The sequence below is a fragment of the Eretmochelys imbricata genome, chromosome 19, assembly GCF_965152235.1.
Source record: "Eretmochelys imbricata isolate rEreImb1 chromosome 19, rEreImb1.hap1, whole genome shotgun sequence".
In the NCBI taxonomy this organism is placed as follows: Eukaryota; Metazoa; Chordata; order Testudines; family Cheloniidae; genus Eretmochelys; species Eretmochelys imbricata.
The window spans coordinates 11,213,860-11,240,411 of NC_135590.1; the positions used below are offsets into that span (position 1 = coordinate 11,213,860).

The 26,552-nt window shown below is 45.8% G+C and overlaps 1 protein-coding gene across 2 annotated transcripts; it reads left to right on the top strand.

The window, feature by feature from the left end:
• Positions 1-1,922: 1,922 nt before the first annotated feature.
• FAM76A (family with sequence similarity 76 member A) lies at positions 1,923-22,225 on the top strand. 2 transcript variants are annotated; one of them, XM_077837837.1, is made up of 10 exons: positions 1,923-2,061; positions 2,822-2,886; positions 4,464-4,518; positions 5,310-5,462; positions 6,541-6,698; positions 7,645-7,731; positions 8,411-8,542; positions 16,223-16,358; positions 17,479-17,580; positions 20,233-22,225. In XM_077837837.1, exons 1-10 carry the CDS (start codon positions 1,981-1,983, stop codon positions 20,317-20,319), a joined length of 1,056 nt encoding a protein of 351 aa, XP_077693963.1. In that variant the 5' UTR covers positions 1,923-1,980; the 3' UTR covers positions 20,320-22,225. The 2 variants fall into 2 exon arrangements, with proteins under 2 accessions (XP_077693963.1, XP_077693964.1); XM_077837838.1 differs by lacking the exon at positions 8,411-8,542.
• The last annotated feature ends 4,327 nt before the right edge of the window (positions 22,226-26,552 follow it).

A 26,552-nucleotide genomic window follows, 5' to 3' on the forward strand; every position in this document is an offset into this window, starting at 1 on the left:
GATGATCATAAGTCATTTTTTTTACAGCTGTTACTCATAATACTTTAGATCCTCAGAAAGAATTTTTAAAACCCAACCTACACGGCACTTTGGTTTTTACATTTCTGTCAGGGAGGGCAATGATACTCAAATAAACCAGTTTCACTTTCAGATTATTAAGTGATGCAAAATTTTAGGTTTCAAACACTACAGGGGAACATTTATTCATTTAAAAACTGCTTTCTCTGAAGTCTTAAAATTAGAACAATTTCTAATGGGTCTTTCAGTTTTATAAAAGCTTTCTTTTGAAAAAAATATATTTTGGGCCAAATTTAAATTCACAACACCTGATCTACATCCATCAAGATGGCATATTCTTGCTGGTTAATTTTTATTATTAAATTAAAAGCATTTACACATTGTAATGATTTGTCCTTGTACTACTTTAGTAATTAGAATTTCTAAGGCCAGATTTAATAGTTTTATTAAGATGATGTTAAAATTAAAAAAAATGGTACAGAGTTTAAGCGTAGAAGTTTCTGATTATCAGGGAATAACGTACAGATTATCAAGGGGTGTGAAGTTCGGTTAGGATCGGGTGGTGTAAGGAATACATAATCTGCAATATCCCCGATTGGGGGTCAAAGTACAGACATTGAGATATGAGGGTATGTTGTTCATATAATGGCTATGTTCAGGTGTGGAGTATGAGTGGATACGATGATGAGGATGGATTTACCCTCATTTGGTGAGATGTAATGTTCAGTGAGTTTATGGTTCCAGTTCATATGGTCTAATATGTCCTGATTCCCCAGCAACTGTTGAAGCTACACCCTGTGCAAACTTTTAGTGCAGACAAAGAAAGTTGCAATTGGCAACGCTGGGCCTTCTTACCCAGACTTCACACCAGTGGCAAACTGCAGTTTGCTTTGTTTCAGGCTGGCAGATGTGCAGCTACTTTGGCAGCTAGCCATCAATTGCTGGAATTCCCATCACAAAGAAAGCCCAAGTCTCAGGGGTTTTCACATGCAGAATCCTGCCTCCCTTTCTCCCTTCTCTTTTTCTCAGACCCACTTTCCTTCTGCCTTTGATGTATCTACACCCATCAACTTCCTCTCCTCTGCCCCCAGGTCTCCGTCCACACTGCCTCTCACACAGCTCTCCCCATTGCGTCTGCCCTCCCCCACCTCCAGTGGTACTGCCTGCATTATGGTAGCACTTCAAACCCCACCTTGTGCGTCTCCTCCCCCGCATTTACCCCCAACTCCCCCTCCCCCTTCCCCCATCTGCTCCCCCCTTCCTCCTCTTCCCCCCCATCTGACCACCCCCCTTCCTCCCCCCCATCTGACCTCCTCCCCACATCTGACCTCCCCCCCATCTGGCCTCCTCCCCACATCTGGCCTCCCCCCACATCTGGCCCCTCCTTCTCCCATCTGCTCCCTTCTCCCTGACCCATCTGCCCTCCCCCTCTCCTCCTCCCCCCACATCTGGCCTCCTCCTCACCCTACATCTACCCTCTCCCCACGTCTGGCCCCTCCCCCTCCGGAAGCCTGCAGACCCAGCCAGGCAGCCTTCCTTGATTGTAACTGATCTCCCCCACTTCCGTTCCGGGTCCTTCCGGCGCGCGCGGGGGCTTCTGGGACACTTCCGCCTCTGCGACGCCTCCTCCCCTCTCGTGTGCGTCCGGATGCTGCAGGGAGCCCCCAGGACGCGCCTGGGGTGACGTCACCGCGCCGTCCACACCCCGGATGGGAGAACTCCCCGGTGACGTAAACGCTCCCGCTCTCCCCAACCCGAAGGACTTCGACGTGCCCCGCCCTCTCACACAGGAGTGGCACTCCGGGAAACCAATGGGCGCGCGAGACGGCTTCGGGCTGAGCGCCGTGCCCGAGGAGCGACGTTAGCGAGAGCCAATGGTGGTGACGGGTGTGGCAGCCCCGCCTCGCGGCTGCCCGACCGCCCGTCCCAGGTTAGGCTGCGCCTGTCAGTGGGGGCGGCGGGATGGCGGCGCTTTACGCTTGTACCAAGTGCCACCAGCGCTTCTCCTTCGAGGCGCTGAGCCAGGGGCAGCAGCTGTGCAAGGTCCGGGGGGATGGGGGACTTGGGGGGTCCATGGGAGGGGAGGGGGGATTGGGGGAGTCCTGGGAAGGGATGGGGGCATGAGGAGGGGATGGGGGCGGGGGAGGAGTGTGGGGGGGGAAATGGGGGATGGGGGAGCCCTGGGAAGGGATGGGGGCAGGGGGAGCCCTGAGAAGGGATGGGGGCAGGGGGAGGGGATAGGGAGAGCCCTGGGAAGGGATGGGGGCAGGGGGAGCCCTGGGAAGGGATGGGGGCAGGGGGAGGGGATAGGGGGAGCCCTGGGAAGGGATGGGGGCAGGGGGAGGGGATTGGGGGAGCCCTGGGAAGGGATGGGGGCAGGGGATTGGGGGAGCCCTGGGAAGGGATGGGGGCTGGGGGAGGGGATTGGGGGAGCCCTGGGAAGGGATGGGGGCAGGGGGAAGAAATGGGGGCAGGGGGAGGAGTGGGGGAGGGGATGGAGTCACGGGGAGGGGATGAGGCCCTGAGAGGAGTGGGGGAAAGGATGGGAGGTCCTGGGGGGAGGGGATAAGGGATTGGGGGAGCCCTGGGAAGGGATGGGAGGAGTGAAGGAGGGGATGTGGCCCTGGAAGGGATGGTGCCCCCTGGGAGGAGTAGGGGGGGGAAATGGGGGCTCTGGAAGGAGTGATTGCCATGAAGAATACTTCTGCTTTGTCCAGGGTGTTCTGTTGTCGTGTTTGGGGGGGACTGTTGAGTCTTTGGGGAACGTGTGTGGTAGAAGCACTAACTCTTCTTTTTGCTGTAGGAGTGTCGAATCGCGCATCCCATTGTCAAGTGCACGTACTGCAGGACCGAGTTCCAACAGGAAAGGTAAATTTCTGCTAAGCTTAAACACTGGACAATAAAAAGTAGTTGGCATCTGCTTCTTTAATACACATCCAAAATAGTCTCACTTCAGCCTCTTGATTCTCTCATGGTCCCTTTTTCTATGTGTGAATTTAGCATTTATTGACAGCCCTGGAAACTGAAATTTTCCATAGACTATGTACAGCAGAAGCAGTACCGGTGCAAGCTTCACACACACTGGCCCATTAAAGTATCTTAACCCTGATCTTTAGGTGTCCCCCGTAAAGACTAAGGAGACAGTTTGGTGGCTTTGGGAGTTCTGCTGAGAAAAGCGAACCTGGTATGTTAGTGACAGTTGGGGCAGGGTTTGTAATGTGGGAACAAGACTGAGAGCTACCAAACTAATTTCACATAAGCCAATGAGCAACCATCTGTTAGTAATAGCTTTGGGTAACTAGTGGGCTATGCAGTTTATGAACTGGCAACCTAAAGGTGAAAGGCTTCTTATCCTGTTACCAAAGCCCTGAGCCATCCTTTTTCTTCGCTCCTGTTTTCTGTTGCAAAATGTTCCTGATACTAAACTCCTGTCCTCCTCTCCTTCCACCGGTGATTCTTTGTGTCCATAACCCATATGCCATTTGGTTACAGCAGCCCATTCCTTGAAACCCTCATCATGCCCCTTGTGTTGCGCCTTCAATGATCCAGCACTCTGTCATATGTCGTCTGAGTGCTTGTAGGGGGGCCAGTGTTGTGCCCCTTGATGAGGCTCTAATCATAGCCCCAGTCTCTGTCAGGCAGATGCATTCTGTGCTCTTAATTTTGCAGCATGATGTGTGGCATTTCTTCCTGGGCGGTGCTCACCTGTATCTTTCAGTGAAGTGCCTGGGTGCTCCTGGAAGCTGTTCCCCTTCTGTGTTTTGGCATGCAAAAATGATTCTTATTCTCTATGCTGTAGCTTAAATACCTGTCTTGTCCTTCTGCATTTGCAGTAGTAAACATGATTTTCTGCTTGGTTTTAATTTCATTTTTGTGAATATATGAAGAAGAGGGACTAATGATCCCAGCAGCCACTGAGCATATTTCATGCAGGCAGTGTGCAAGGTAGTTCCCTGTTTTCCATCCTGCGGATTGGGGTCAATGAACCTCAGTCCTGATCTGCATCAACCCTGCTATTTTAGTGTTTGCCCTCTCCGGTACTGAGATTATCACTCGTGCCAAGTCATGTAGTTTGATGCTGGTTAAATGTCTGCTGCAGATTAGCTGGTGACCAACTAACTCGTTTTGTTGGTGACCATAATCCCAATTGAGCAAATATGTGCGTAAATTAAAGGCTGAGGTCTTAATTAAATTAAAGGGGCTGCCTTATGAAAATGCCGTCTTTCAATAATACCTCACTGTGGTAGATTATCATCACCAGGCAGGGGTAGCAAATACATTTTATATAAAAGCCACTAGTGAACATGAATACAAAAATCCTGCCAGGAGAGTTGTATGGTTAGGGGAAATTTAGCGCTCAAGCACAGAGGGCTTAATCTGTACCCAGATATTGCTGACACAGTTATACTTCATTCTTGCTTTTTCTTAATGTTTTGTTTTAATAGCAAAACCAACACAATATGCAAGAAATGTGCTCAGAATGTGAAACTCTATGGAACGGTAAGTGCTGGGGACTGTCCCGTCCACCCTCATAATTATAATGCTATTTCCATTGTCTTTCATCTGAAAACGTGTAACAGCCTGTCTGTGTAGGGGTTACCTCACACACTACTGAAATGCAGTGCCCTTTTGGGTGAAACATAAGACGCTTTTTTGTGGTGAATGGCAATACTTCACATGAGTTTAGGACAGCAAGTGACCGATCCCATATCCAGTTGAAACTAAATGGGGGATTTAGGGAAATCAGAATGTGATAACCTAAATTGAAATTTGACCAGGAAACTGGAATAAACATTTCTTCCCTTTAGGATGAGGTTTGAAGCTTAGGTCCTGACCACTTGTCATTAAAGATCCCATGGCACCTTATGCAGAAGTCGGTATAAGTTCAGGTATCCTGGCCAATCACATATACTGCAATTAGTAGTTTGGATGCCTGATCCCTGGTTTATCTAGCTCGGTGGTCTCCAGACTTTTTGGATCGTGCACCCCCAGGGCCAGCTCTAGGGATGCAAAAAAAGAAGAGCTGCCGCCGGCGTGCTGCCGAAGACGGCACAGGGAGAGCCGAGCTGCCGCCGGCGTGCCGCCAAAGAATCAAAGGTCCAGGAGCGCTCCTCCTGCCGCGCGCCCCCAGGGATGGTCTTGCGCACCCCCCACTTTGGAGACCACTGATCTAGACATGCACAATTCTTGAGTCCCTATGAAGATGGAACTGTTTGAGTGACAGAAAAACGCACATGTGCCACGTATGTACAAAGCATTGCTAACCCGTTCTGTATCTGTCCTTCTTAAAGCCCAAACCATGCCAGTACTGCAACATAATAGCCGCATTTATTGGCAACAAGTGCCAGCGCTGTACGAACTCAGAGAAGAAGTATGGGCCACCTCTCTCCTGTGAACAGTGCAAGCAACAGTGTGCATTCGACAGGAAGGATGATAGAAAGAAGGTGAGTTTCTATGTAAAATGGGGCTGGAAAGGTGAAAGAACTAACCACAGTAATAGCCTATTCATCTTCTGCACAGAGTCACAGGATTTCAGCAACAGTAACGTGTCGGCTATAAAGTATTTTCTGGCCAGCTCAAGAATTTACATTTGCAATGAGAGATGTTAAAACATCTATGTTAAAACATGCTAAGTTCATTGGATTGCTTTATATTTTCAGCACCATAGTTCCTTGGTCAGGTCTTTTTCTGAACTGGACTTAGTGTAGGTGCACACACAAGTGAGAAGGGACCCCACTCCAAAATGGGTGGTAGAGATAAAGGGAACTTCACATACTGTGAATTGTCCCAAAGGTAAGCATATGCATAAGTCTTTTAACATGGGCCCCAGGCCTACAGTTTTGGACGCTGTATAAGTAGTTCCCACCATCTGGACAGAGCCCCTTAGAACAGTAGTTTTCAATCTTTGGTCCATGGACCTGTTGATGTCGGCCGGTCTATGTCTAATCCTCAAGGTTGTTGAGGTTGTTCTTACGATAGGACAGAGGTTCTTAACCTGTCGGGGTCCGCAGACTATGCCTAAGATTTCCAAAGGGATCCGCACCTCCATTCAAAAACGTTTAGGGGTCCACAAATGAAAAAAGGTTGAAAACCACTGAAACAGAGTATTAGTGTTCGGGTTCCTAAAGCACGTGCCTTCGAGCCCAGGTGTTGACCTTTGTGTTTATAAAAATCCGAATTGCACAGGATGTGATTTCTTGCTCTAAAATGTCATGGGGAACATGTGATATAAACAATCCAAGAAGTGTCAGCTCAGAACGGATGGTAGCTGTGCCAAGTTTTTATCACTGTGACTTGCTGGCTGCATCGCACTGGCAGTGTTGAATGCAGTCAACACCTTTTCTAACCACATCAGGGACCCCTTGAGTCACTGCATGTGTGTTGTTTGTGACTGCATACCTTGTGTCTGTAAATCCTGAGCATGGTTGATCTGAAGTTGCCATCAGGCTACTTGTCTACTCTGTGCTTGGGATGTGGGGAGGAAGCGAGAGAAAATCCTCTGACTCCCAACTTGCCTTTCAGGTGGATGGGAAGCTGCTGTGCTGGCTGTGTACGTTGTCCTACAAACGGGTCCTACAGAAGACCAAAGAGCAACGCAAACATCTAAGCAGCTCTTCACGGACGAGCCTGCAAGAGAAGGAGCAGTTCAGCAGGCTCAGCAGTGGCAGCCACTACAACAGGTAACTTGCATGTAAATGCTGCAAATATGCTCCGTTGGAGCACTTTCCTCCTGCAGGAGGGCTGACTGCTTCAAACTCATCAGACCCACTTCCAACAAAAGTGGGAGAAGTGCCTTGGACCTCACTACTGCGTAACTGGGGTGACTTTTAACATCGTTATGCATCTTTTTGCATAAAGCCTGGATAATTCTGACTTAATGAATATGCAAACCCAGTAGTTCTAACCTAAACTCCTAATAGTGTCACAACACTACTCAGTGAGATCTGTTTTACAGAATGCTTACTGACACGCTGTTTTCTCAAATAATTAAAGCTGCATTTGTCAAATTAATGACAGAAGTGCATTAATTCATTCAGTAGCCTTGCTCTTCCAGGTGGCTGAAACTGGGATATAAAAAAGTGAAATGACTTGTCCCAGATAACACAGCAAGTCAGTTGGCAGAGCTAGGACTCCTGACTCGACCACTAGACATGTTTCCCCAGCATTCAAAATTGACTGACTCAGATCAAACACTGCAGCTGAGATCACCTAGGAGACTCTTGGTGATGATCCCTAGTTTGAACATCTGGGGGCTGCTGCTCAGGTATTCTCAGTGGGGACTTAGGATGAGCTGATCCTTTTCTGTGCATTGTGGAGTGTATTACAGTTCTTGTTGACACTGGGTCAACTTAGATTTATCTTTAAATATATGGTTTTGGACATAGAATGTTCATGTGCCCAGAAGTTTGATTGGCACATTGTATAAAATAAACTCTAGTTTCTCTTTAAGGAATTATCTTTTATTTGGCCATCACTATGCTTGGAGCTCTCTTCTCTCTAAGCTTGTTGTGAGTGTGCTTTAGTGGGAGATGGTATTTATCTGTGCCTCTTTCTTGTTTCCGGACAGTCTCTGATTCACAGGCCTTTTAGGTTCTGACATGTATCTTCATTGTTTTTCCTTCATAGCCAGAAAACCTTATCCACCTCCTCTATTCAGAATGAAATTCCAAAGAAGAAACCCAAGTTTGAGGCCATATCAGCCAATGGTGACAGGTGAGCCAGTTGGTTGGGAAAGATGCCAGTGGGTGGTCTCATTTAAGTTTGTGTAAGAGAGAATTCAGTGCACTTAGCAGGATGCTTATATGACAGAATGGGGCTCTCAAACATTGGTACTGCAAGGGCTGCATTAGCAGCTTTCTGGGACCCCACAGGCCAAGCCTACCTAGCACCTAAATGTACACTTGAAAATCAAAAGATGCCCAATGTTTGTACCTACTAGAAACTGCTTGTTGGCTGAGTTCACCAGCAGTTACAACCTGCAGCCTGGATCAGCTTTATCCTCACCCTGCAATGACAGGGGAAGGGTGGCCACTGGCTGCGTGATGGGCTCTGGTCTGCAGTTTGGGCTAGAACGTTATCTGTTAGACTGAAAGCTAGGCTGCAGTCAGAATAAAGAATAGAATGCAGGGAGACAATCATTAGATGAGAGAATATAGAGAGAAATCTTATCTCCCCACTCTCCTGTGGGAGGAAAAGTGATAAACAGCTTCCTCTGAACACAGTGGACCTGATTCTGCCACTGCTATATGCATGCAGTTCCCATTGACATCAGAGCTTGCATGCAGCAGAACGGACCTCACTAGCTATATAAGGAGAGAGTGAGATGGATATTTTTTTTTTACACTCTTGTACATGCATATTTTCATTCCTCCCTTTCCTCTCTGATTCTCAGCGTTCCTTCCTCTCCCGAGATGCTTTGCCCCCCTACCCAGAGTGCCCCGTCCGTGTTGGTGCAGTGGGCTGCTTCCCAACAGAGTCCCGGTGCCCATCATTATCCTGTTTCTCAAGGCACTGACGTCCTGAAGTGAGATCACCTATCGTTTTCTCCCACCCCCGGTTGCCCTCCTGCCCTGGAAATTGTCTCACATATGGAAAGTGTCCCCATCGATGGCTCTTCTTCCAAACTGCATTGAATTGGGAATATAGAGCACAGCGTAGGCTCATTAGTGCCAGAGAGTCTTATTAAGTCTGTTGAAGTCACTGGTAAAGTGCTCACCATCCATCTCAATTGTTCATCATTTAACTCCAAATCACCTCTGTCCTAAGGACACCTGTTAGCCCATTGTCTTTGGCTATTGAAGTAAGAAATGCCAAAGCATGAAACTGAGTTTAAAGAATTCTTTAAGGTGTAGCGGTTGCACAATTCTTTAAATGGAATTTAATGCTGATTGGCAGGAGACTGAACACCACCTCCCCCTGGCCAGAGCAGGTACAGCACAAGCAGTAGTGCTGCAAGCTGCCCTCTACCAGTGCACCTCAACCTTGACTTTTAGGGTACGCTATTCCATCTGTGGCACCTCTGCTGAGGCTGCCAGCCGTGTTGTAGGTCAGTGCCACTTGTGATGGTAGAACTTCTTAAATATCTGCTCGCTAGGAACTGGAGTGAGCTCCTTTAATTCATTTCACATAAACTACCGAGTAGCCATTATCCGGTAACCAACCTTGCTCACACGTTATCTGGAAGCAAAAGGGCTCCGTGCCCTAATACGAATTCCAAGTCATCCATTCAAAAAAAAAACTTAGCAAATGATAAATAAATCAGATTACTTCATTTCAGTTTACTCTTGTACCATATCTTGTTCTCACTTGAAAGCCCTGGTAGGCTGTGATCCTCTCCACAAACTTCTCTAGTCTTAGGGAAATCCCATTAATAAGTTATACATAATTATAGCTGCTGCTCCTAAGTTCCAACGGTGGGCTGTGTGTTGTCCAAGACATAAGTTGCAGCCATTTTAAATCTATGTGACTCTGTTGCTGTGGGGCAACAGTCACCCTTAGTGGCTAGTGAAGTTTAATCCTGGGGCTGTATTTCCTTGTAGATGTTCAAAACAATAGTTAAATTTTATGATGCAGCTGCCCCTATCTTTAACTTAGAGGTGTGGCCCACAAAGACTGCTTCTACATGGGCGACCCCTCTGTGTTACAGCTGAGGGCAGCTGCATCTTTATGCAGAGTAGGTGCTAGCCTTGGGCTCTAGGCAAATTGCCAATGCAGCCTAGGCAAAATTGGTGTGTTCTTGGGCTCAGTGACTTGGTAGCAACCCCTTCGTGGTCCAGCTTATCTCTACTCTTCACCTTTGTTGGCTTTCCATCCTGGTGGATGCAGATGGGTACTCCTCTGGGCTTCATAGGTTCATGCTTAGTATCTCTGAGTTGATGATTATCATGTTCTGTCACACGTGTATTGGGATTGTTGAGTGACATTTGAATTATTTATTTTAAAAAGTCTCATTCTGGAGTTTTTATGGTTAATTTGGAGGGTGAATTCTACTGCGCAGGGAGCGGAGAGGCTGACTGCACTGGCAAGAGCTGGGCATAGCATAGGCTGAAGTTAGGTATCATCACCACCCAGCTCTGTCAGGGCAACTCAACAGTGTCCTGCAACAAATTCTACCTTACCGAGTCCCACAACTCTGACGTTGGACTCACTCAGTTCACTGCTCTTCCACTCGTGGGTCCCAAACAGCTCTAATGGTGTGTTTCCCACCTTGACTTGAGCACCTGTTGCTAGTCCAATCCTGAGCCACCTCAAACAGGTGTGCCAGAGCACCTCAATCCTGGCCCACTGCACCCAGCCCATAGCTTCTTCCTGAATAGAGGCTACCAAATGTGTGTCACGGTTCAGGTCAATTGCACCTGTATTCCCCCTCCATGATTCCTTAAGAGCACTGACTTTAGGCTCCCAACTCCACAGCTGTCACCTCTCTTGGGCAGAGACCCATGTCTTTCTCCTTCCTGACTGGGTTTTGCCAGGCTGCACAGTTCCCTGCCTTCACTGTGATATCCCCAGCAAGCCAGGCTGTCTAACCCGGTCAGCATCTGCATTTTGCTCGAAGGTGAAAACATTACAGAGAAAACACATTAAGAACAATAAAAGAACCTACGTGCATGCTAATAAGCTTACCATAGATCACTCCCCAATTCCAGCAGAGTCTCTGGTAGGAGTTTTCCCCATGGTTACAAGTTGATAACAGCCTTAGCTCAGAACTAGCACACTCGTGAATAGTTTCGTCTGTCCTTTCCTTGGGCCTTTGATCTTGAGACTCTGGGAAAAGGTGATCAGCAGACAGTAGTCCTCTCCTGGGGCATAGCTTTAAAAGGCTGGGGTTTTGCATTGTGGTGGTAGGGAATTTGCATTCATCTCCCACTAGAGATTCCCCTGGCAAACCACTTTGTCCCAAAAATTCTTGTCAAGTACATTGTTCAGTACAGTCCTTTGAAGTGTATAACATTCCCAGGGTTCACATAATCTCTTTCCCCAAGAGAGGTTACATGCAGTCCCAGTCCACGATAATACATAATCTTTGCATTTAAGACAATGGACTCCCAAATTATTTAAACTTAATTCAATAAGGTTTTTCAAGGATATTGCATGAAATTGCCATATTTGTCTCAATGTGGTCTTACAATATAGACAAATGTTCACAGTGGATTAGATTAAAACACCCGCACTCCTTTCACTTGTGACCACTGAAGAAGTCCAGTTCCAAGACATGAAAAGCTGACTCACTATACCCCTGGGCCATCTCTTTAGCACAGAAAGATCATAAAAACCTCTATCTGATCCTTGTAGGTGAGCCCTAAGACACAAATTTGTTCACCCATATTGTCCTGAGGGAATACTGAGCAGTAAATTCTATTAAATAAAAATATTCCCACATGCACAAAATTTCTGTGCTTATACTTAAAGTACTCAGTTTGCAGGTATGGAGAGGGTGGTTTGGGGTGAACTGCTTCTTCTTTGATGTAGTTAAATCAACCTTAGGCCAAGCTACTACTTCCATTTAGAAAATATTTGTTTAGGCAGATTTTTCATAGTTGGGAGGAAATTTCTAAGTTATTTTTAGTGTAATTTGAACGTTGACCTTGACAACGTCCCTTGACAACCAGCCTGACTTTAGTAGCAATGTCGCCAAACACCTGAGACATCATCCCTGAGAAAGGCATTGGTTGTAGGAAAGAGTGTCACCCCTGAATTGGGCCCTCCCTAAAGTGTGCAGGGATCATTGTACCACAGTTTGTATATGTCAGGGGTATATTTTGGTTGGACTTCTTAAGAGGCTCTTTTTTACCAAAAAAAAGTGATTTATTGTTTGTTTTTCAGTTTTATTTCTAATTTTGTAGCTAACTTTGTAGCTTCCATTCCTAACTTGAAGTTAGGGTTTGAGATTCACTCAAGACAGGGAAAAGAAACCCTTCTCCTATTGACATGACTTTAAAAAAGTACCCTCTCGTTTTTTTTTTCCACCTTGAAGTAATTGTAGAGACATGTTACAGCAGTTGGATCTCTGAGTACCAACTGTATGCATCCGATGAAGTGAGCTGTAGCTCACAAAAGCTTATGCTCAAATTGGTTAGTCTCTAAGGTGCCACAAGTACTCATTTTCTTTTTGCGAATACAGACTAACACTGCTGTTACTCTGAAACCTGAGTACCTGATTATGCACACAGATGAGACAGGCCACTCTGAAATATACACGCAGTTTGCACCTGCATAATTACCCCCCACTGTCTGTTTCTGGCACCAAACTCAAGGGTGAGTTGAGGCTCTTTTTCAGTTAAGGCCGTCTGTCTTTACTTGTGACTTGCCAATATTTGTTAATGATGCAATAGGATGAGAACCTCTCTTTAAAACTGTCTCAAAATCTCTCCCTTTAGTTCTCTGCTGAGGGGAGCAGATGGGTCTTTCTTCCAGTCTCCTCTTCTGCCTTAATAAGTTTTCTTGGCCAGGAGCAAACCAGGGAGTGCAGAATTTCATGAGTGGGTGGCCATGGGAAGTCTGAATCTCCTGGCAATGTTTATTACCTTGGGATACAGCGGAGGATTCATGAAGCAAACTTGGAACCATTAGTGATTATCTTCAAGAACTCTTGGAGGACAGGTGAGGTCCCAGAGGACTGGAGAAGGGCAAACATAGAACCTATCTTTACAAAGGGGAACAAAGACCAGGAATTAGAGACTGGTCAGCCTAACTTCAATATCTGAAAAGATACTGCAACAAATTATTAAACAATCAATTTGCAAGCACCTAGAGGATAACAGGTCGATAAGGAGCAGCCAGCATGGATTTGTCAAGAACAAATCATGCCATATCAACCACATTTCCTTCTTTGACAGAGTTACTGGCCTAGTGGATGGAGGGAAGTAGTAGATGTAATATATCTTGATTTTAGTGAGGCTTTTGACAGTCCCACATGACATTATCACACACAAACTAGGGAAATGTGGTCTAGATGTAGTTACTGTAAGGTGATTACACAGTTGCTTGAAAAGCTGTACTCAAGAGTAGGTATCGGTGGTTCGCTATCAAACTGGGAGGATGTATTTTGTGGGGTCCTGCAAGGGTCTGGTACTAGTCAATATTTTCATTAATGACTTGGATAATGGAGTGGATATTATACTTATAAAATTTGCAGATGACACCAAGCTGGGAGAGGTTGTAAGCGCTTTGGAGGACAGGATTAGAATTCAAAATGACCTTGACAAGTTGGAGAATTGGTCTGAAATCAACAAGATGAAATTCCATAAAGACAAATGTAAAGTACTACTTTGTGCATTTAATCTTTTTTTTCCTCAATTACAAAATGGGGAATGACTGGCTCAGTGGTAGCATTGCTGAAAAGGATTCGGCAATTATAGTGTGTCACAAAATGAATACGAGTCAACAGTGTGATGTGGCTGTAAAAAGTGCTAATATCATTCTGGGGTTTATTAACAAGAGTGTTGTATGTAAGACATGGGAGGTAATTGTCCCACTCTACTCAGCACTGGTGAGACCTCAGCTGGGGGACTGTGTCCATTTCTAGGTCCCACAGTTTAGGAAAGATGTGGACAAACTGGAGAGAGTCCAGAGGAGAGCAACAAAAATAATAGGAGGATTAGAAAACCTGACCTGTGAGGAAAGGTTAAAAAAAATGGGGCATGTTTAGTCTTGAGAAAAGCAGACTGAGGGGGGACCAGATAACAGTCTCCAAATATGTTAAGGGCTGTTACAACAATAGTTCTCCAGGTCCACTGAAGGCAGGACAAGAAGTAATGGGCTTAATCCACAGAAAGGAACAGAGATTTAGGTGAGATATTAGGGAAAACTTTGTAATTATAAGGATAGTTGAGCACTGGAATAGACTTCTAAAGGAGGTTGTGGAATCCCCATCGTTGGAAGTTTTAAAGACCAGGCTGGACCTTTCAGGGATGGTTCATGTTTCCTTGGTCCTGCCTCAGAACAGAGGGCTGCCCTTGATGACATCTCAAGGTCCCTTCCAGCCCTGCTTTTCTATGATTCTGTGTGCCCCTCGTTTGGCCAAGGAATGGAGTAGGATAGGGAAGAGCTTACTTGTAAACAGGCAATTCAGTGAAGAAACTTTGCTTTCCCCCCACAGAGAGTATCTTAGTTTTTGCTCTCCTCTGTTCCTTCTCTCCCTCAGCATGTCTGTGTGGTGTGTGGAAGCCTGAAGCTCTTGTTGAGAGAGTGGAGATGCTAAGAGTGACATTACTGCATTGTGCATATGTATAAAGGTGCTGGAGGCTGCTTTGCTTCCCTCACTCGAATCTGGTACCTGTGTGTCATATTGCAGAGAAGTAGCACATTACAACGTTCTGGGATGCAGGCTCTCATTAAATGCTCCGTATAGACAAAGACTGGCCATGTAGAACATTATGGGTGTTAACCCCAGCCAGCTGACATGCAGTTAAATACATCTTCTTGTCAATACCAAGCATTCAACATCATGTTAGTTAACGTGTTCTGTGACAATAAGACTCTCTAATGCAGATAAACCCCCACAGATCTGCAGTATTAAGCTTCCCTTTCCTCCCTGGCCAGGATTTCTTTCCCATCCCAGCATGTCCTGTTACTTTTATGACCTGCACAACTCCATTCATTGAATTTCTCCCTTTGGATTCCCAACAGGGATACTTCTACCCCACACACACCACATAAGGGAGGAAAAGCTTTTCTCCATCACATCCCAGAGACCCTGTCCCATCATTCAAACTATGTCCAATTAGATTCTGTCTTTTCAAAGTACTGAAGAAACTCCCTTGGGAGGTAGGCAGCAGATATTCTTATTCCCATCTTACAGATGGGTAAACTGAGGCACGGGTGACTTAACTTGTCTCAGGCCACAGACTGAGTCAGTAACACTTACATTAATAATCTGGTGATCGTTGGCTGTCAGTGCACTAGGCCACACTGCATTTGCCTTAGACTCTACCAATACTAGGGCCGAATGCACAGTCCAAATATATGACAGGTTTCAGAGTAGCAGCCGTGTTAGTCTGTATTCGCAAAAAGAAAAGAAGTACTTGTGGCACCTTAGAGACTAACCAATTTATCTGAGCATAAGCTGTAGCTCACGAAAGCTTATGCTCAAATAAATTGGTTAGTCTCTAAGGTGCCACAAGTACTCCTTTTCTTTTTCCAAATATATAGTCCAGGTGAGATACTTGCATCATTTATTATTAATTTTCAAATAATTTATACAGCAGCAATAGCATGTAATATTGGCAAACTATTCCTTAGCACCAAGGGGTAACTGTTAGACATATTGTAAAGACAGACTAAACAGTACAGAAGGTGGTGTCTAGGTAGATAACTTGTGGCAGGTACCATCTCTTTGTTCTGTGTTTGTACAGTGCCTAGCACAACGGGGGTCCATGACTGGGGATCCTGGGCATTCTTGCAATACACACAATATGCTTTACCAGAGACAGGGACTGTGTGCGTCTTGCCCAAACAAGCTGTCAGCAAGCCAGCTAGATTCATAGTGTCTGAGGGTGTGTCTGAGGAAGTGTATATCTTCCTTTCACTCTTTTTCTCTTCCTGAATAGTCTTTGATGTGGTAATGAAGCTTTTCTCCAAATCATTGTGCCATGGCTGGAATTAAAATACAAAAAGCCAAATGCATCTCTTCCTGTTTTCCCCTGAGATAACTTTGGCTGTAACCTCCGTGTGCTCTTTCTATTGTTTGTTTAAGTTAGGGGGTTCATTTGTTACTTTTTCCTGTTCCATTGTTTATCAGGGCCCTGATTTGCATTTAGTGAAAGGTTTTCCCCCCCACTGCCATGGACTCCCTGTGACCTAAAGAGGGTTCCTAGGTGATTGCATAAAGTTTCATTAACTCATTGATTGCTTTTCCATACCTCTTGGTTTGAAAATGGATAGTTTCCATGCAAGTAAAGGTAGTCTCAAACACTAATGGTTGAAAACATCCCTGACAGTCTCCCATCCTTTCTTGCTGAATGCTTAATATTAAACTTGTCAAGATACAAATTATATTGCATATCAGGACATCAGCGATCCTGCCATGTGACTATCTCTGAATTCCCATGGTGTCTGGTTACAAGGTCGTAGGTAACTTATGTAGCCTTTGAATGGATGAGGTTATTCAGATGTCGCTATCTGCGACGTCATCTGTGAAAGGGCTTCCATGTACTGGTGAGTAGAAGAGTGTGTGATGAGATTCTTTCTCTTCTCTCTCTTGCAGCTTTTCTCCAGACCTTGCCCTGGACTCCCCTGGCACGGACCACTTCGTTATTATCGCCCAGCTGAAGGAAGAAGTGGCCACTCTGAAAAAGATGCTGCACCAGAAGGATCAGATGATCTTGGAGAAAGAGAAGAAGGTACAGCCCTGGACCGCTTCCACACAAAAACTGCAGAGTGAATTATGAGCCACTTACTTAAAGGTCTTTACCTTGCACATTTGTACAGTGTCTGTCTGTTAGCCTTGTGGAAACCAGCTAACTCTCAGGTGGGTGTTGTCTGCAAGCTGGTTGATTTCCAGGGTTAAAGAGCCAGGCACTGTGGCAGGAAGGAAGGTGGCTTTCTGGCTGTTTGGAGGTGGGTGGGCCAGGATTGCAGAGAGGAACAAATTCTGACCATCCACTGCCACACAATGAAGATTACCCCTTTTTCCTTTGCCTTGTACTCCCAGTATGCCCAGCCTTATGTGCTGCCAGTTCTTGATGTCTGCTGGAGTGCAAGAAATGGCAGTAGGCAGGTAGGTTGCATGTGGGGTTGAGTCCAAGAAAGCCCATAGCTGCTCTGTGTGCATAGGAAGAGCAGGCAACGCTCAGACAAGTCTCAGTCCCAGCTTGTGGCACCCCCTGCTTTGGCACTTCTGAGTCCCAGGCAGCTCTGCTGACGCACCTCAGCTCTGGCTGCTTTTACAGCATGGTGTGAGAATCCTCTTTCTTACTCAAAGTATTCCTAATAATAGTCACACCTTACTTAGCACGCTACAAATGTTAATTAATCCACTTCCACAAACCTCGTTATCAGGTGGGTAAGTATCATTATCTCCATTTGACAGAGAGAGAAACTGAGGCACGGAATGGTTAGTGGCCTATTGGTGCTCAGCAGGGCAGAAATGAATAAGAGCTATCAGAGCTCAGCCCCTCTGAAAATCAGGCCGCAGATTAATTGCCCAGAGTCACAGAATGCACTGGGGTTACTAAAGATGCACCCATGCTGGGGCTCTGTCTGGGTCCCACCTTTGGTATTAGCCTCAGCTCTTGGTGCATGTCCTCTGGCCTGCAGTTGGGCAGTAAATGTTCTGAACCCTCCTTGGCCTACAGGATCGCAGTGTTAACCCACATAGTGTCTCTCTGAATGTGTTCCTTTCTCCAAGGTGGCTTCTACAGAGACATTTTCCAGGGCAGGACTTCTGTTCGGGGTGAAGGAATCTGGACACATCCCTTTTCTCCTCACTCATCCAAAAGCTGCTTGCTTGTTTCTCCTTAGATCACAGAGCTAAAGGCCGACCTGCAGTACCAGGAATCCCAGATGAGGGCAAAAATGAACCAAATGGAGAAGACACACAAGGAAGTCATGGAACAGTTACAGGTGATGGCATTTCTATTCTAATGTGTTGGGTTGTGATCTTCGCAGGAGTGACTGAGAACACTGCCTAGATCAGAACGCTTCTCAGGCTTCCACCCACACAGCTCTGCTAATGCCTTTCAATCCTGACCTGAAGTACTGCCTGTTCGAATAGGACTTGGCCCCCACAGTGCTCTGCCAGTGTACCTGAATCCTTCTAGCCCCCCCCCCCTTGCTATTCTCTTCCTGGGCTCAGTTTTATTGTATCCTCTGCAAACTGGATGGGAACTTTATCAAAGTCAAGCTTGAACCCAGGTGTCAAGACTGTAAGGCCTATTTATCCACCCATTGCACCACCGAGCTCCTGATTTGATTTATTAGCTCAGTAGCCAAGGAGAACAAAGCCTAACAAACAAAGGGTAGTGCTTTTTGTTAGACTAAATAGATATAATTGTAAAGAAGTCTGTGAGCTTGTAGGAAATGTCCTTTTTTTTTGGTCAGGCCATGAAAACGTTGTATATCGGCAGAGGTAGATTCTGGTCTGCAGTAGATCAAAAGGGAATTGGTTAAAAGAAAGAAATCGTATATGGGTGCAAAGTTCATCTCCTTAATTACTCTGTCTGGCATTTACAATCAGCTAAAGCTCTAACTATGAGGGGAAAAAAACAAAAAACAAAGGTGTGGATAAGACACAGCAGAAAATGTTCTTTCCTCATCACCACATGCCCAAGTTAATTATTAGGGTAGGACAGGTTTTTGTAGATTACAGTTGCTGTCAGAAATCTATCAGTGCTTGTGAGTTCCTGTCCACTATGCAATTTCTAAAGTTGTCTTAAGTTGTTTCTTAAGTTATCCCAGGCTTCGAGCAGTCATGTTATGGATGGGATTGAGACACCTTCTTTTAGAACTGAAAAATTCGGAGGCTGGATGGCTTGTGGGCTGGTAATGGAAGTCAGAGCCCATAATCTCTTACGTTGTCTGCTTGAATCTTCCCAAGTGACCCAAAATTGTTCCCCGTGCAGGCTCTTAGGTGACTTGTGTAGAATGAGTTGACATTCTCATTCCAGTTCCTAGTAGGCAAATGTTCACGTTACATGTTGCCACAATTGGTTGCCTTTGTTGGCAGTTTCAGCAGAGAAGCCAAGGGGGACTGAGCTTCCTTTTATCTCTTGAGACAGTCCCTCCAGATCAGGGCAGAAGCACATCTGTCGGGCACAATGTGGGGAAAGCTGTCAATCCAACAACTTCCAATAGCACCAAACTTGCTCCATTTTAAAATAAAAGAAGTATCAAATAACTGAACTGGCTGGCCCTCGCATACCTGCCATTCCTGGGTGGAGAGGTGTGTGTGTTTTATACTTAGCTCTAAATGAGACAGCCCAGAACTTGGTCTTTCCAGTGTCTGAGTGTAAAACTTCAGCTAACATTGGCAGAGGTTTTGGAAACTGTTTTTCTCCAATGATTCCAAAATAAAAGTTCAAATGGTAGCAGTGATAGCAGGTACCTGGAACCGTTCATAAGATTCACTTAAAAAAAAAAATCTTAAATGTCCTGTTTTTTCTAGGGAAGCTAAGGTTTGTGTGGGTGCCTCTGTTCTTAAAAGCTTGAAGGAGGCAGAAGAAATTCCTTTCTGCTCTAGCGCTGCATATGTGTAGCATCCATTCTCTTGTTTGTAAGCCATCTGCCCAGGGCAGCTGGAGACTTGGCTCATACAAGTTCTCAGCTGTAGGCGAGGGTCATTCTAGCACCCTGCATGCCCACTCAATGCAGTTTGCAAACTGAACCAGAAGAGCCATGTCTGGCTTTGCATGCACACCCCTATCATTAGCTTGTGCTGTACCAACAAGATAAGCAGAAGGCCAGAGAGTTTGGAGAGAGGTGATTCAGAGGCTTCGTAGTAGTACAGTGGAGCCTTTCACTTCTAGTTGCCTGGTTTGAAGCCAGTCTAAGTTAGTAGTGACTGAAAGTTGTTACCCGCTGGCTGTTTGGTGATTGATAAGAAATCATCTGTCTCATCTCTTGTTCACTGAGACCTGGATTCATGTCACAGAAATCACCAGTGCAGTAATGCTTCCTGGTGACATTGGCAGCCTCAGTAAAGAGGCTGGGAGTGAAACAAGCCAGGAATATTGATAGAGCCACTCACCCCTAGAGTTGGTCAGAGTTGAAGAGGATTTGGGGATTCAGTGTGGGGGGGAGGAGGGGGGGAGCTTGCACTGCCACTACCCATCCTGCACCTTGTTCTGTGGACTTTGGTCTCCAGAGCCGTTAATTCAGCATTTCTCACAAATAAAAAATGAAAGGGGATGGGGGAAGGAAAGGGAAGTTTCTCAGGCAACTCCCAGTGGAATTGAAAGGGCCCTCCTCTCTTGTCTAATGAAAAATCACTTAATCTGTTGTGCTTCGTGATGGAAGCTGATTGCCTGCAGCACTTGGGAAGGAATTCCCCCCTTCTCCCATTTAGGTTGGTCAGGTACATTGGCATTTGCCTGTCTCTGCAGCGTCAGGTGTTGCCAGCTGGTGGAAATGGAATACTGGCCTTGCTGGTGTGATCCAGGACAGCAGCTTCTACATCCCTTTTGGTCTGTATGCAGGAAGCCAGCTGTGCCTGTCCAGGTAGTTCTTGAGTAGCAACGATCCACGCTATTAAAACACCCATTTTCACTGTGTTTCCAGGCCAAGAACAGAGAACTCCTGAAGCAAGCAGCTGCCCTATCCAAGGGCAAAAAGCCTGAGAAGTCAGGAGCAATAACCTCCCCTTAAAACAAAAACAAACTGGGAGCTTCCCCAGCATTAACCCAGGAGGCCTGTCTGTTCGGCTGGAATCCAACCTCAGTCTTGTTACTATCCTATCGCTATGGACTCGATGGAACGCCTGATGTGTGTTGCCTTTCAACAGCATGGTTGAGTGTGTCTGGTTTCAATATCTGTTGAATACTGTTATATAGTATAGTGATCCACAGGGAGCGGTGCCCCCACACATCTTGCTGTCCCCGTGCCCTGGAACGAATGGTCTCCAGAAGAGACCCTGTTTGGAAAACAGGTATTACCACTGCCACTTCCTACATTAGAAACCAGGGATCCTGTGATACTGGAGACCCGTCTCTGCAGTTTAAAATCTGCTGGGCTGAGGCACAATCCGTTGTTGGCTGGTTTTCATGCTTACCAAGAGCTTTGGGGGCACGGTGAGAGCTTTATTTTCAAGTGTTTTGTTCCTTCTTTCAAGGGAAGCTCTTAAATCGTCTTCCCCAAAGGGAGCAGGAGGCAGCACGCCGATCTGCCTGGAGTGGTTACGCTACCTTTCAAAACCTGTTCCAGAATCCAGGCTATAGATTTCTCTTGGGTTTTTAAAATATTGGCTTGGCACACCTAACTGCCTGTTTTGATAACTTTTGGTTTGAGAGTCTTGCAGAATAATTGTGCATAATAACCATATGGTGGCCCTGTGGGGCTCTGGTTAGTGGCTTGGGCTAATCTAACTTCTCTGGCACGGCCTTCTGCAATAAAGGCAGAAGGAGAGCTTGAGGCTGTATTAGACACGCTCTCCCCTCCCAAGTCCCGGATCAAGTTGATCCTTTTATATCTTCTCCTCTCCACCCCACTTCACTAACGTCAGATGTTACAAGAAGTGAGTTCAGTCAGGTCAATAGTGACACAAAGTAGGAAGTGCTTCTTGGGTGCTGGGCAGAGAAGCCCCCAACCTCCATTCCCAACAAAAGCCAGCAGGATAAAAGAGCTGAGAAGGTTCTCTGCTTTTCTGAAACAATCTGACTTCAGAGGCAAAGAGGCCATAAACAGTTCCAGTAAGATCAGCTGGAATGTGTACTTCCAACCCACCCTCATTAGAGGTGATCTGAGCTCTGCAGCTGTCTGAGCCCTGCCCTCAGGGCATCTCTTAGAGGGGGAGAAAAGCACTCTGCCATTAGGGGGAAATGCACAGATGGGCTCTCAAGTCAGCACGTTCCAGGCCAGGTTACTCCATGGAATCCCACTGGCCAGCCCTATTCACACAAGGTGAAGAGAGAGCTCAGGGGTTAGAGACCCTACCTCGGGGCGGAGTAGGGGAAGGAAACAACCTTAATGTAGACAGGCACCAAATGGAAAGAGATGAGACACTGACCCTTTGAGACAGGGCTAGCTGCTCCAGCTGGGTTTTTATTAATCTTTTAAGTAGAGAGTTGCAATTTTTTTTTAAGATGAATTTATTCAATGGCACTTTTCAGATGTTAGCTTTGAGCGTGGAAGAGCACACTGAAGCATCAGATACTGTCGTGTGGTTTTTGTTTTTGTTTTTAAAAAGACTTTAGGATGCTAAGAAATCTTTGCACTCTGCCAGAGTGTGACAGCCGGAAAAAAAAAAAACCCACCTAATTTTATACTTCACATATTTTTAGAAAAAGTCTGAAATGTATCAATAGGATTTTTTTTAAAAATGGGGGCTTTGCTTCTTAGCTTCCCTCAGGACACAGAAATAATAATAGAGGGAGAAGGGCCTTGTATATACAATGTTGTTGTTTTTTTAATTGTGACACATTGATCATGCAACTGAGTAGCTGATGGTTTGTAGTAATAACGTTGTTTCTTTGTATGTTTGTAATAATGGAGATTTTAAAGGGATGCTTTGATTTGTACAAAACTCTGACAAACGTTAAAAGTGTTTTAAACAAAATCCTCTTGATCTGTGTGATATTTTATGTTTGCCTTTTTTGGGCTGAATCCCTAAAAGGCATCCTTAGCTCTCACCTGGGAATGATTTGTCTGCTAATCCTGGCTGTGCACCTGAAGCACAACGGTGTAGTGGTGCTACTCATGGGTGTGGGGGGGGTGTGGAGAATTGAACAGCATTTTCTTTAATTCGGCTTTCTTGTATTTTGGCTTCTATCTTTTAAATTCTCACAGTCAAGAATCAGTGTTACTTAACCAGTTACATCCACACACTTCAAATTTATCCCAGATGTGCCAGTCAAGAAGATCCTCATTCATTTTGCTTCTCCAACCAGAATTGCTTCATGAACCAAAACTAAACAGGGAACAGCACTTGATAGGAAAAAAGACTAAAGGGTAGATTTTTCAAGGTACAATAGCAGATGCTTAATGACCATTTGTGCCTCTCCTCCTAGATCATCTGTTAGTAGGGCTGGTCGAAAAAACACGTTTTTGGTCAGGAGAAATTCCAATTCCACAAAATTTAATCTGACAACTGAACATTTTCAATTTGGAAATGCTGTCACAGTGCACCGTGGGAGGAGCTGTGTGGGCGTCCCCTGTGTGTATTCTCCTCTATAGACTGGACATCCATGATGGGCTCTTAGAGGGGGAAGGCGGTGCACATGGGAGGTGTAGTCTGGCCACAGAGCCCAGCCTGTGGAGAACAGGGACATGAGGCAATCAAAGTACTGCTTGCATTGAGCCATCCCCACAACATTTCCATGATTTCGGGTTTGTGTTTTGTTTTTCAAAGAAAAATCCTTTTTTTTCCCTCTCTCTCTCTTCAGAAAGCAGGCATTGTAAGTGCAATGTTTCATTGTAGCTAAAATCCATTTTTCTGTCAAAACAGTTTTAATGAAAACTGACCAGCCCTGGCTTTTAGGGGGTAAGTGCAAAAGAGTGTGGTGAAAAAAGAGATCTTGACCATATGAACTAAAATATTTAAAAATAAATTGGAGGTAGCTTAGCCCAAAGCACCACAGCCTGGTCTCATGTTATTGTTCAGAAGCAGTTGCCATCACAGCTTTTGAACCCCAGAGTGGGCAACATTGATTACATCCTAAAGCACTTGGCCATGGTCCACCTACCTTAGTGAAAGGAAAATGTGTGTGTTTTCTTTATGGCAGCTGTCAGGTCTCAAAGCCCTTTTCAAACAGTGTGACTTGCTGGTGGGGGTGGGGGAGAAACTGGACACATGCTCAGTTTTCTCCTCTTATATGTTTATAGAAGTCCTGAAGGGGTTAGGTTTCTTTTTTAAACGTACAGTATGTTTTTCAACTGAAAAATTTCAAAATTGTTGTATCTGGTTTTGCTGGAGCTTCAGTGCTCTAAGCTGGCTGAAGGGCCCTTTAAATCTGGAGAGAGAAGGTAGTTTATGTCCAGGGACTAATTGTTGGATGGTTCCCTATTAAGGATGACACAAGCAAAAGAAAACCACAATACAGCAATAACACTTACCATTTATATGGTGCTTTCTGAGTTCTGTGTAAATGTTATTTTATCCCTGCCTGCACCCACGTTATCCCCACTTTACAGGAGCTAGGAAAATGGGTTGGTGAATTCATTTGCTCAAAGCTACATGGAAAGTCAGTGGCAGAGTTGGAAATAAAATGCAGGACTCCTGAGTTCTGATCCATTGCTCTGATTCCTAGACAAGCACTCCCTTTCAAAATCGCCATCCTGCCTTTCAGCCTATAAAGATAGAGGGTTTGTACGCACTAGCACTTATGTTGATCAGGGGTGTGAAAAAGCCACCCCTCTGAGCGACGTAAGTCACACACACCTAAGCACCGGTGTGTACAGCTCTATGTTGGTGGGAGAGCTTCTGCCGCCAACATAGCTACCGCCACTCGCAGAGGTGGATTTAGTATACTGACATGAGAGCTCTCTCTAGTTGGCACAGAGCAGGGGTGGCCAACCTCAACCTGAGAAGGAGCCAGAATTTACCAATGTACATTGCCAAAGAGCCACAGTAATACGTCAGCAGCCCCGCATCAGTTTCACTCCCCGCTCCCAGCGCCTTCCACCCACCAGCAGCCATGCCGATCAGCGCCTCCCTCTCCCTCCCAATCAGCTGTTTCCTGGCGTGCAGGAGGCTGGGGGGCGGGGAGAGCGAGGGCACGGCAAACTCAGGGGAGGGGGCGAGAAGGGGTGGAGTGGAGGCAGGACCTGTGGCAGAGCCAGGGGTTGAGCAGTGAGCGCTCCCCGGCACATTGGAAAGTTGGCACCTGTAGCTCCAGTCCTGGAGTCGGTGCCTCTACAAGGAGCTGCATATTAACTTCTGAAGAGCCACACGTGGGCCACCCCGCACAGAGCATCCGCACTATCAGCGCTGCACCAGCATCTGGGACGCTGCTCCAGTGTAGTGATTTTGGTGTCGACTATCCCACAGAGTGAGAATTTCATGGGGCTTATCCTCCAAAGTCTTTGGTGCTTCTGAAATTTCCACCCACAGATCGAATAAGAATTTAATAGCTCCTGGCTACTAGCCCATACTTCCTTCTCCAAAACTATGTAATCACCAGTCAAACAAATTTAGGGTTCGTAATTGCACCTTATAGCATCAGTTGGTTTTATTTCAAAGCTTTCTGAAAAGGTTCTCTAATTTTTTTTTGGTAGAAAATTACAATCATTTGCAAACAATTGTCCCTTCCTCCCTTAAAAACAAAATTAAAAAACCCACAACCAGAGTTACCCTCTCCAGAAACAAATAAGGAAAGAAAGAAAGAGCGGAATCCGTCTGTAATAACCGAGCAAGAGAGAGGGCACGGCTATCGCCTAACAGGTGTATTGCATTGCTTTATATGTGATGCCTGAATGAACTCCAGCTTCAATCAAAAGTCCTATTGCAATTACATATAGATGTATAAGGGAGGCAGTGTAGCTTAGTGGATAGAGCACTAGCCTAGGACGCTTGTTCTATTCCTGGTTCTGCCACTGCCCTGCTGTGTGATCTTAGGCAAGTAACTTCGCCTACCTGTCCCCCCACAAGTGTCTCAGTTTTCCCATCTGTAAAACAGGGATAATGATATCTTCCTCTTTCGTATAGCACTTTGAGATCATCTGATGAACGGTGCTAGATTATTATTTATTCATAATTATTTACATTTAAATACAAAATAGCCTGGCCATGGCTCTGGGCACCCTGGCAATGAGGTGGAACCACAGCCTGCACATGTGAATAACCACCTAGTAGCATAACAGCCTTTGCTCACAGTAAAAGTAAATTAGCTCCATCAGCTGGTAATTTCAAGCAGAAAACAAAACCCCTCCCATTCTTGGAGCACTGCCTAAAAGCCCAAGCAAACAGATGGATTTTGCAACTGGCCCTAAAGGTTAACAGATTTGGGCTACTTTGCCTTTTTAACCTATGATCTCAGAACATTTTACAAGCTTCAGTTAATTACGCTTTATAACTCATCCAGGAGGTAGGTAAGCATTATCTTCATTTTACAGGCTGGGAAAGCGAAGGACAAGAGAGGTGAAGAGATTTGCCCAAGGCCCACAGAATGAGACGTTGGAATGAAACCTTAAGAGTCCTGGTTCCCAGTCCCAACTACTCACCAGATGTCTTGATGTCCATTCCTGCCTTTTGATCTGTAAGTCACTTTCTCATAGTATGCCATCAGTCAATAATGAGGCCTACTGCTCCTGTGCTGGTGCCTTACCCTTCGAGAGACATGAGGGACCCTTCCTTGTTGAACCCCAGCTATTTCTTAGCCAAGACTCCTTTTCTCAAAGGAAATCTCTTACTTCAGAAGGTCCATGCAAAAGGTGCGCAGTCTGCAGCATCAGGAATACCTTCCATTGTGCTTACCAACGTAAGGACCAGCAGTTACACTTCAAGAGTACACAGTCAGTCAGCCTTCCTCTAGCTGCCGCTTAACGCTCCAACACAAGCCTTATCTACGTTCGGGATTTTTCATCAGTGCAAACCCCCTCTGAGGTCTGTCGACTGTCTACACTAGGGGTTCCTGCTGGTGCAGCTGTATTAGTGATGTTACACACATGTAAAATCCGTATCGCTGAGCCTGGGGGTCTGATTTTCAAATGTGCTGAGCATTCGCAGTGCCACTGGACTCCAGTTAGAAATGTAAGTGCCCGGCACATCTGAAAACCAGGGTAACTGGTATTGGCTCATGCCGAAGCATGTTGTGCAGCCTCGGGTACGGTTTGTGCTTCTCTAAAGCTGGAACCTTTCATTGCCTCTTTTAATGGCTCCACTAACGCTCCACATGTTCTCCAACCCTCAGATCATTTTGCTGGCTCTTCACTGCACCCGTGTCAAT